Below are 12,058 nucleotides of genomic sequence, written 5' to 3'. Positions count from 1 at the left end.
CGCAGCAAAGGAAGATACTAATAACTATGACATTGCACCTATATGTAAAGCATAAAATCATCACAATAAATGAAGCAATTCACATGTCATTAATAGTGCGCATTAGTATAGAATACTAGATTGGAGCAAATCTAAGAACAAATACAGGCTTTCAACACTTTACAAGGTTATGTGATAAGTTATTGTTATTAGGTCGCAGTCTCAACAGAAACTTTATTTCAAAAAAGTGAAGCAATAGATTGTGTCATAGATGATCAATGAAATGTTTAATACTAATCCCAATGCTGGAAAACAACCAATTCAAATGTACAACAAATGAGCACAACACCATCATTTCCCATTCCATAGTAGAAAAGCAACTAAATTTATATACCAAACAACCATATAAATCATAATTCAGAGCTACAAACAAGTAAATTTGCAAACTATTTTACATATATGCACTTTATCACATGAACTTTAATCACACAAAAAAGGTACAAAGACACCATCTTTTTACAAACACAGAAATCATAGAATCCCAGTGACCCAATTGAGTAATAATGCCAACATGCACTTTTGAAAAGCTAAGATGGGGAGTGAAAACTGGAAGCTTTGGCAAGTGACTGGACTTGGTGGAATCCAAGAAAGAGATAGCTAATTTCAGCTGGAGATAACAGATTCAAAGCCATGTCAAAACTCAACTTTTATAATATAAAAGTCCAAAAACCAAAGAACCCTTTAGAGTGATGGAGAAAGAGGGTACATACAGACGAAAGGAAGGAAGGCGAAGAACATGAGAAGGCCAGGGCTGCCTTTGAGGAGATCATTGACGGGAGTGTAGAGATGGCAGATAAGATGACGGTGGTGAGGAGAAGCTGAGCAGATAAGATGCCGTAGGCCAGTACTTCAAGAGATAGGGGTAGAGAGACATAAATGAAAAATTAATATTGCGAAAGAAATAAATGTTAGTCATCTTGAGGACTAAAGCATTGTGAATAGCAAGCTAATAAAATATTCAAGCCTTGGTTAAAGGAATCTAATGCATCCTCAATAAAACTGATGCATAAGATGCATTCAGTTCTCACTCTAAACATATAAAAAATGACAATTTCACTAAAGAAGAAGAAGTTTCAGAAAGAAAGATGGACAGAAGTCAGTATTCGCAGGAACAAGAAACAAAACAAACCAAAAAGTGCTTAGTTCAAGATAGCAAATAATCTAAATAGATCGATCTCTTTCTAAACTTTGGTTTCTATAAAGAGTGTTTTTATGTAATCAACGTTATCCAAAAATAGATGAAGTACTTTGGTTAGTACCTAAAGAGTAAAATTCTTCCCAAAACATTGTTCCAAATTATAATTAGTCCTCCAGGATAGTGCCCAACTAAAAACCCCTAATCTTGAAACCCAAATGTAATCATATAAACCCTAGACAAATTCAATTCAAAACAAACTGTACATACCTCCAATAATATGGAGTATTTACTACGTCACCAAGCATAAGTAACACCCACTTTGGGACATCCACAAGACATGGCAAGGCCCAACCGAGACATACATCGTATAGCCCTATGTTCAGGCTACGCGGCGGTATCCGGAAGTCGCAAATCCGCCACCGGGAAGCCACCTTCCCGCCCTTGCCAAGATGCCACCACAACATAGCTTTCTACATGCTTCTAGGCTTTCTAGACTAGAAATATGTGGAAACTTGTCCCACATCGAAGAATAGGTAGAGGAAGGGCATTCCTTCATCTATAAAAGGAATGCCTCCTCCCACAACTCAACACATTCATTACATCTCTTGTAATCTTGTTAGGCCGCAAGGCTCGACACACTAGTATAGCTTTCAAGTGGACGTAGTCTCCCGCTCATGCGGAGGCGAACCACTATACATCTTGTGTCAAATCTCTCTCTCTCTTTATTTATAGCTAACTAGAGATCCCTACGGATCACTAACGTTAACACAAACCAAATTATATCCAAAAATCAAAGGAGGCAAAACTAGATCTATTCACAAGTAAACAGGGTAATCTAAATGCAATCATATAAGAGGAAAACAAAACCAAGTGTATTACTAAAACAACATATGTAGTGAAAGACCCAAATAAAAACTAAGCCAGAGAGATACAGCAACTCAAACACACAAAGGTCCCAAATCCCAGAACAATTAAAGCATTGATAGCTCGACTGGTCAACTTATCCAAATCATCCCCATACTCCATTTCCTCTAGAACCAGACAATTCATATTGAAGACCCACAAGTTCTTCAGACCCATCAACCAACAACTGGCTAACTATTTATTTTTCTCTAAGTTCGAAAAGAAATGTGTTCCCAGATACACATACATACGCGAAATCACAAAAGCAATACATAAATTCATGGAGTCCGTATAAAACTGAAACAAAGCAAATAGGGGGAAATCAAAAGAAAAAAAAGAAAATTAGAAAAAGATAGTACCTTGGCTAGATCTTGAGCTCTGTCAATGCCTTCGACTTTCAAAAAGGTCGAAGCTTCCCTGAAAATGAAACCTGAAATAGCTTTGAGAATGACCTCTTGAAGCGGGCCTTGTTCATCCTTGGAAAGAGCGGGTTGGTTCTCGTTATGGGAGCAACTGAGTTGGGTCCGTTTGGCCAATTGGCTGGTTAGCTATGGAGAGGAGAAGCCATTTCGGGTTCGGAGTCATTCAAGGAAAAGCAATGGTGGATGACAAAGGTGAAATCAGATCTAGAAGATGATAGAATTCGTTAGAGATAGGGACCGTACTAGATCGAGAAGCCTTGAATTGATTTGGGTAATGCAAAGCAGAGCTTCGATTATCGATTAGGTAGATGGAGTTGGAGGCGGATTTGGAGAAGTGAAGAGCGAGCCCCAATTCGAACCCTAATTTCTCGCTAGAGACGAAGAACAACCGGTGAATTAGGGTTTCAAGGAGAAGAGTAAATCGGAGTAGAGGATTTGGGTCGGTATATCGGGGAAGAAAGAATAAAAGCGAGGAGATAGACTGAGAGAGAGGCTTAGGCTCAGCGTTTTGACGAGAGGGAGAGAGAGGAAAGAATAGGTTGAGTGGTTATAACTCTCTTCTTCTTTTGTTTTTTCTTTCTTTCTTTCGAACATATGGGTTTGGTGGCCATAGTTTTAGTTGATCCCATAACAGATAGTTAAAAAACTGTTGTAAGAGAGTATACATAAAATGATATGTGCCAAAAGAAGGAGGGAAATTTGCCGCCTGCCTAGGTTTGGTGGGAGGATTTCAAATCGATTTGAGCCAAAATGAAAACATTGATGCCGCCTATGTTCCTCATTCAGACAACAGAATGACAATACCTGTTGTACAAGATTTTCATCTTGCCCTAGGTACACCTAGTAGAAATTGTCAAATTGTCATACAAAGGAAACAACTAGACTGTTGTACCATGCAACACATTTCCACAACAGAACATGCATAATTTTGTTGTGTGATAAAATTGGTGAACTTGTCTTCGGAGGGAATTTTGAGTTCAGTGATGGCGGGATATCTGTCTCTAAATTTTGTGTCATTCATACAACAGAACATGCATAATTCTGTTGTGTGATAGAACTTTGAAGAAAAAGTTCTTAATTTGGTAGCATTCTCACAACAGAACTTCATTAACACCGTTGTACAATGGAGTTCAGGTTATTAGACGACGGTCAACTTTTATTCTCTTGTCTGATGGGTGTTGTGTGACGCATTTTTTGTAGTAGTGTTTCTTTTACAAGAAACACAGTCATTGCAACAATAATCAGAACTATTATTATTTCAACCACGCAACCAAAATCAACGTTCTTTTATCTTAAAAGAAAATACAAGTCACCCCAATGACATTTCAAATTAATTTTATCTCAACAATCAATCTGAAAACAGCATCCCTCTTGGACAATAAAAGAAGGAATACTTTTTGGACTTCTTTTATTAAATTTTATTCACCATACAATATCATCATGACCACCCACCATATAGTAACGTCATGACCACTCACCACATGAGTCACCCACATAGGAACCACATATTCAAGGCACACCACATAGGCACTGCCACACAGGCCACCACCTTGGTACTACTAGCCACCTCACCGGTACAACCACAACAGTTCAATCACATCTCAAACTACATAATGTTTGAGGTAATTCATCAAAATACAATTCAACAATTGACAACCATACATTTAGCAATATCATCACACAACCATGATCATACGCACACACATCAATAAAGAGGCCTCAAAGGGCTCAACACTCTCTCAATTAAAGCATCGAAAACAATGACAAAATTGTACTCTTTACATTGATCGGTTTCAAAACCATTTCAAAACAATATAAATGACCGCTTCAAAATATTGTTTTCACAACTCGACACCAATCTCAAAACAATATAGAAATCATTTTTGAAATATTATTTTCACACCTCAAAACATTCACAAAAGCCGTACGTACTTCTTTCAAAACAGAAAGCCAACAACACCGTCCTGTCTTTTCAAAATTCATTTATTTTTCTCAAAATCACATCACAAAACAATACTGATCAAATCACCAAGACATATCATTTTTCACCTCACCACAATCCCAACAAGATATATATAAATTATATATCAGATCCTATCCAGAGTGTGGCCTCACTCTGAAATTAACGTGTGAGGTTCGAGTTTAGGGTCACTTTTCGATCTCATATCCACATCTTGACCATTCAATTTTTAGGTACTAATGTATAGATCATCTCTGCAAAATTTCAGCCAAACTGATGGTTGTTAAGGCATTGATAACTACCTTAAAGCTAGTACGGTTCAGGGTGGACAGATTTAGTTCGTCCATTGGTTTAAGTGAGTTAGATACCTTAAAGATAATCAATTTGGCTGAAATTTTGCAGAGATGATCTATACATTAGTACCTAAAAACGGAACGGTCGAGATGTGGATATGAGATCTAAAAGTTACCCTAAACTCCAACCTCACACGTTAATTTCAGATGAGACCTCACTCTGGATAAAAATTAGGATTAATTTCAGTTTACCCCCCTGAGGTTTGGGGGTGTCATCATTTCACCCCCCAAACTCTCAATTTCACTTTTTTACCTCCTGAACTTTCCAATTTCAATCAGTCGTGTCCAATTTCTCCTATTCCGTCCAAATTGGACTTTAACTCTGACTTTTGAGGGGTAAAATGGTCATTTCAAGACAAAAAAATAAAAAAATTAAAAAAAATCGTTTTTATTTTTATTTTTATCATAATTATTTTTTTATGTTTCTTCGTTTTTTTTTTTTTTTAAATTTTATTTTGTCTTCAACCTATACACCACAAGTTATAATAGGTTTATAAAAATAAAAAAATACTCTAGGTGATTAAAAGTCGCTCGCTGGTCTACGATATTTGTTATATATCTCCGATAAAGTGAAGAATTTTAGGATATATCCCCAATAAAGTGAAGAAATATCTGTAAAAAATAATTTTACACTTTATCTGTAAATAAATATTTGTATATCCCCAATAAAGTGAAGAAATATCTGTGTAAAATCATTTTTGGTCTACGATATTTGTGATATATCTCCAATAAAATGAAGAATTTTAGGATATATCCCCAATAAAGTGAAGAAATATTTGTAAAAAATGATTTTACACTTTATCTGTAAATATCTGTATATCCCCAATAAAGTGAAGAAATATCTGTTTAAAATCATTTTTTACAGATATTTATTTACAGATAAAGTGTAAAATTATTTTTTATAGATATTTCTTCACTTTATTGGGGATATATTCTAAAATTCTTCACTTTATCAGAGATATATTACAAATATCGTAGACCAGCGAGTGTGTAAAATCATTTTTTACATATATTTATTTACAGATAAAGTGTAAAATTATTTTTTACAGATATTTCTTCACTTTATTGAGGATATATCCTAAAATTCTTCACTTTATCGGAGATATATCACAAATATCGTAGACCAGCGAGCGGCTTTTAACCACCTAGAGTATTTTTTTTGTTTTTATAAACCTATTATAACTTGTGGTGTATAGGTTGAAGACAAGATAAAAAAAAGAAAAGAAAAAAGAAGAAAGAAGAAACAGAAAAAAAAAAAAAAAAAAAAAAACAAATTTTTTTATTTTTTGTCTTGAAATGACCATTTTACCCCTTAAAAGTCAGAGTTAAAGTCCAATTTGGACGGAATAGGAGAAATTGGACACGACTGATTGAAATTGGAAAGTTCAGGGGGTAAAAAAGTGAAATTGAGAGTTTGGGGGGTGAAATGATGACACCCCCAAACCTCAGAGGGGTAAACTGTAATTAATCCTAAAAATTATATATATATATATATATATGTATGTATACAAAAATGTTCTGAAGAGGACGTCCGCAACCCAGAAAAAGTGCGGACGTCGCTCCTCCGGCCTCGATCGAGCGGCGACGGCGCGGCGTGGCTTGCCGGAGGGACGCCGAGGGTCGTACGGAGGGGTCTGCGGTCCGGTGGAGTCGCCGGCGACGGTTCTGCGGTGCTGCACAGAACCTGCAACTGCAGGTGAGGTGACTGCCCAGAAACCGGCAAGCCCGACCTCCTCCGACCTCGAACGCCGCCCAGAAGAGGTCTGGGAAGCCTCAGGCCTCCCTCCGGCCATCCCCGTGCCGCCATCGTCGCCTGGAACAGCCTGCTACGTCGACGTCCGCTTCAGATCCTTCCTGTGTATGTATATATATATATATATATATATATGTCATGTAAATATATATGTGTGTGTGTGTACACACACACGCGTAGTCATCCTCTCAGGAATATCACTAATACCAACTATAGTTCACAAACTACACAATCCGAAAATCATTATGTAACAAATCTTCGTTTTCGCTTACCCATAAACCGTTGACGATCAAGTTCATATATTTCAAAAAAAATATTTATTTTTTATAAATATGAATTCACAGCTAACAATTATTTCTAATAAGATCAAAACATAACTAATTCATCACCTAAAACAACGTGAGATTTACTCACCTCGGACAATTATAATCATAGTTGCGATTAGAGTAAAAGAATACTCAAGAGCTAGCTGTAGTGTAACATTATTTATTCCATTTAGAATTGAAACCAGTTTCAAAGCCTTTTACATGACAGAGAACTATTATCATTAGAAGTTTTAACTCGAGACACTGTAACAAATAGAAACACAAAAGAAACTACAAGTGCAGCAGAATTGGGTATACTCGGCTTGATTTGAACAACGAATCACCTTGCCGAGGGATTGAGTGGAGTAGTTACATTAATAGCGTAGAACTCTTTTGATCCAGTCAAATGGCTCTCATTCTCACGAGCTATTTCTGCAGCCAAGCATTCCTTTAGTCTCGTCACTACCTCACTCATGTTTGGCCTCTCAGTTGATGTTTCAGATATACAATCCATTGCTAGTTCAACAGCCTTCCAGGCAGAGTTAACTTTGAAATCTCCGCATAACCTCGGATCCACAATACTTTTAACATCCCCTATACCAAGCATGGAGCTCACCCATCGACTTACATGAGTATTTTCATGAGCAGCTCTTGATATCACAGGACGGCTAGTGATTATTTGTAACAGAGCAACTCCAAAGCTATAAACATCACTTTTCTCGTTCAGCCTGCCGGTTATGTGGTACCTGCCATAAGCCAAACCATGCAACTCAATGCTGTGCATTGCTTTTGTATTTTCAAAAACATTAATTCTGAAAAACAGTTCATAAATATATATGACCTGGATACTTACTCAGGATCAAGGTATCCAGGCGTGCCGACAACAGCTGTGGACATATGAGTGCCTCCATCAGTTGGGAAAACTCTGGATAGGCCAAAATCAGCCAATTTTGCCTGAAAATTTTCAGCTAACAAAATATTTGTTGTTTTCACATCTCTGTGGACAATAGGTGGCCTACAACCATTGTGCAGATACTCCAATCCTACATTCAAATCACTCTTTTCTTAATGTAAAATAAAATTGGGAGAACATTGAATAAGTTTAATGACCAAGTCTCATCTTGCTAACCTTGTGATGCATCCATTGCAATTTGCAGTCTACCTTGCCAACTCAAGACATTCGCATTGCTGTCATCACCTGTACAAATTAATGTCAAAAATAATTGGTTAATTTTTCTGTTATTTTTTATTCCAAGTAGGTGCAAGCCAATTTAACGAGTTAAAACTGAAATACTAGAATTAAATGAATAAGCAATACCTAAAAGATGTGATTCCAAATTTCCATTGACCATGTATTCGTAGATGAGAGCCATGGTGGTTCGTTCAATGCAATATCCAACTAGACTAGTCAAGTTTCTATGATGAACTCTCATCAGAAGTTTAACCTGCAATAAACTCTAAAATCATATTTTTGTCCTATATGTAATATCAATGAGCTCACTATATATTCTGCTTGAGTTTCTAGTACATGCCTCTGTCTGAAATTCTTTGTATCCTTGATCTGATGATGGAGAAAGCATCTTCACAGCAACTTGAATACCATCTGCATAACCATGGTACACTGTTCCAAATCCTCCTTTACCAAGAATTGTCTGAAAGTTATTAGTAATCTTCAAGATCTCTGAGTATGTAAATTGCCGTCTTTTGGACTCAAATGAATCATTTTGATTGTTGGATGCTGCATAAATTTTGTCACAACTTTTTAGGTGGATATATATATATATATATATAATGAGTTTCATACAGATAGGAGAGAATTTTGTATTATCAATTCTGCACATTCCAACTTTCGATCTTTGAGTAAGGTATTTTTAGTTTTTTACCACGTGGTTTTCTTCCTCTTTTCAGTCCCATGAATATTGCCACTGCTGCTAACAAGAAAATGAAAACCCCTCCAACTGATGCTATTGCTGGAATGAGTACATTTATTTTCTTCTTTTCACATGAAATTTCTGCACATAGGTTTTTATTTTCTCCCACACTATAAGATTATGCATAGTCAGTCTTGGAATTATAGTCAATAATATCGAATACATCTTAAGGATCAAGATATAGGTGATTCAAATAATTTGACTAAATATCTTACTGATGCAAAATGATTGCACATGAACATTCATTGCTTCTTAAACTAGGATTTAGGACGTAAGCACCTTAAGGAACAGTAGCTGAATCCTAGATCACATTTCTAATTAAGGGGTATTTGACAAATCTACTCGTAATAGCTAGCATATAGACTAGCAAAATCATGAAACTTATTTGGCCCTAAACTACAGAGTTTATATTGAGCTTTCATATGGAAAAGGAAATGATTTGGATATATGGGATATTGGTTTTGGACAAAAACATACCTTAAAGTTAGTCTGCCGCTTCTTGATCTTTCAACAAGTTCAGCTGGAACTGAACCATTGAGCATGTTCTTTTCCAGGTTACTGCAAAAGAGGAGAAAATTTATTCATTCCCTGCTTTTCTAAATATCTAAGAAATTAACTTTCAGTAACTATTCAAATTCAAATTACTTACAGAACTTTCAGGTTTGGCAATTTAGACAGGAACTCCGGTATTGAACCAGTTAAGCTATTGTTTGACAAATCCCTGAGTGAGAAATATGTATACAATTGTGATAAGAAATGGTGACCAGAAACAATATATATTTCCCTTGCTTGAGCTAGTACGTAGCAGTAGCTACGGATACTTACAAAGATTGTAGTGGGACAAGATTAGATATATATGAAGTTATCTCCCCAATTAGTCCACTTGAAGAGAGGTTCCTAGTTCCAAATGCAAAAAATAGATTAAAAAAGGATTGAATTAGTTCTTAATCCCAATGAATTGCCTCTAAAGTTCAAGAATTACTAAATAAAACCCGGCATAAACTTACAATGATGTGATTCTGGGGGGATCAAAACCATTAGAGCTACAGTTGAGACCTTCCCAAATGTATTCTTGTGGAGCACATGGGTCTCCTTCCCAATTCTTCTTCACTCCGTATGTTGACTTTATGTTCGTGATCGCAACCACTATTATTTTCAAAAGCATTTTTCATATAGTGTTAGTTGAATTATGCATGCTTCAAATATGAACTAAATTTTAGTGTTGGGATATATGAATATACGTACCATCGTCTTGATCAGTTTCTAATTGTGAGAAGTCTTTCAATGTGTAGAACTCGATGGCATTAATGATAGGTGGTAGAGTTGAATTCTCAGTCTTGAGGATTGAAAATCTATTATTTGCTGCAGGTGTCAAGGCTGATTGGGTATACACAGTGTACGTGGAAAAATTTGGTGGAACAATAGGTCCATACCAATACTGCCCATTCAGATTGATATTGAATGCTCTGAACTGATTGGTTTTAAGCTGTTGCAGCTCAGCAAAATGCATGTAGATATAATATTGAGTAGTGTTATCTGGAGGCTCCCAGGGGATATCTATGGAAGAATTAGCATTTTTTGGAGTGCTGGCTGTATTCATTACTATAGTTGGTACTTGGTAATTACCGCCCTCTACGGTACGCGGGGTATTTATTTTTGTCCAATCATCAGAGTTGTAACGGCTCCAGCGGCGATCAAAAACATCGTCGTCATACCTTATAATAAAAGTAAGTACGAACTTGGTCAGTATCTAAGCAAATAGAATACTGTATTAATTGTAGAGAAGTGTGCATATATATAGCTAGCTAGAAGTAATGACTGACCTGTATGATCTATTGCTTGTTGATGCAGCATCTAAGCGCCAGGCGAGTGCCAAGGAACCTGAGATGGTCACATAAGTAGTGTTCGTCAAAGGCCTAAATTCCAATGCTGAAATGAATGGTGTTCCGGAGCCCTTGTTCAGCAGACACACTTGTATGTGGTTTAATGAAGGAGTGTGAATGAGTTCATTGATGGTGGCATCGGATGCAAAGGCGGGTGTCACTGAATCCCAGAAGTTAGGTCCCAGGTGCAGATCAAACTTGGGCAATTTATTTAGCCCATCATAGTTCCCATATAAAAAAGTAGCTCTAATCAAGTATTTAGTACCACCTGTGATGTTTACTCTGTAACAATTCCTGATCCCCTGGGGAAAGCTCCTGACACGAGCATATTGCAGTTGAAGGGTGGCTTTATATTGAGCCTCTATGGTTCTACTTACACCGCTTACACCGCTGTCGATGAAGGGTGCATCTGAAATGTAGTTAATACTTGTGGTTGGCTCAGAGTAGGAAGAATCTGATGGCAGTCCACAGTCCAAGCTGATGAAGCCTGAGTGATCAGAAACTCATTGAGATATTTACACGAACAATTGGTGTGCATTAACAAACAAGCTTTACATATATTCCAAGTTTAATTAAGAAAATGATGATATACCTGATTGTTTATCTTGGGCATGAACCAGATCATGTGTAAGAGCAAAACAGAGCACTGCATAAAGGAGATGCTTGAACATAAGCCCCATCACTCTTTTCTCCAATGAGAAAGAACTATGCTGCAAACATGTTTGTCATGAGTCTTATAGATCTTGTAAATTAACGTATTCTCAAAGTTATAGACACGAAGAAAGTTCATATGATTGGAGACTTGGTCAAGTTTTTGTGTCTGAAAATGACTATCCATTTTTTTGTTTTTGGCGATAAATGGCTATTTATTTTAGTCCAGCTATGATTGAATCCAGCAACATGGAAATCACGACAAGTTTTCCGAGCACATGTGACTCTATAGTCAAGTCTTGGTTTTGTTACTTCATAATTACGTTCCTTTTACCAAATGAATGACCAAAGTTTCAACAAAACCCGCTCATCCAGAACACTTTGGATTTCAAGAATTCACATATACTTTGATCATTAGAGCCTTAATTTCAAAGTTCTAGAATCTCCAATTGACCCATATTGTTTGTTTCTTCCTTAAATTGGTTCATCTAAGTGGAAAGATTGATATCCAAATAGACTTGGCAATGACATTTGTTCTTCCCCATCTGCTCTTCCTCATTCTCTTGTTTATCATAAAAGGAACAGCATTAGTGCTCCGCGAACCCTCATTGCTCTCATGTGCTCCGCGAAGGGAATACTGTTGCTGATAGGTTGACAAACATGGGTTTGGCATCCCCTGCATTAGTTTGGTATGCAACCGCACCATCCACTCTATCTCCT

The 12,058-nt window shown here is 36.7% G+C and overlaps 1 protein-coding gene across 1 annotated transcript; it reads right to left on the bottom strand.

Moving 5' to 3' along the window:
• Nucleotides 1-7,050: 7,050 nt before the first annotated feature.
• Nucleotides 7,051-11,433, bottom strand: LOC133740424 (LRR receptor-like serine/threonine-protein kinase IOS1). Its single transcript, XM_062168381.1, has 13 exons — nt 11,280-11,433; nt 10,628-11,174; nt 10,050-10,519; nt 9,812-9,950; nt 9,630-9,701; nt 9,454-9,525; nt 9,282-9,362; nt 8,757-8,914; nt 8,406-8,611; nt 8,192-8,318; nt 8,003-8,071; nt 7,727-7,916; nt 7,051-7,619 (listed from the first exon to the last, which is right to left on the bottom strand). Exons 1-13 carry the CDS (start codon nt 11,365-11,367, stop codon nt 7,214-7,216), a joined length of 2,625 nt encoding a protein of 874 aa, XP_062024365.1. The 5' UTR covers nt 11,368-11,433; the 3' UTR covers nt 7,051-7,213.
• Between the last annotated feature and the right edge of the window lie 625 nt (nt 11,434-12,058).

Source organism: Rosa rugosa, chromosome 1, assembly GCF_958449725.1.
Source record: "Rosa rugosa chromosome 1, drRosRugo1.1, whole genome shotgun sequence".
NCBI lineage: Eukaryota > Viridiplantae > Streptophyta > Magnoliopsida > Rosales > Rosaceae > Rosa > Rosa rugosa.
Note: the sequence above shows the minus strand (reverse complement) of the source record. Positions and strands in the feature narration are given on the sequence as shown.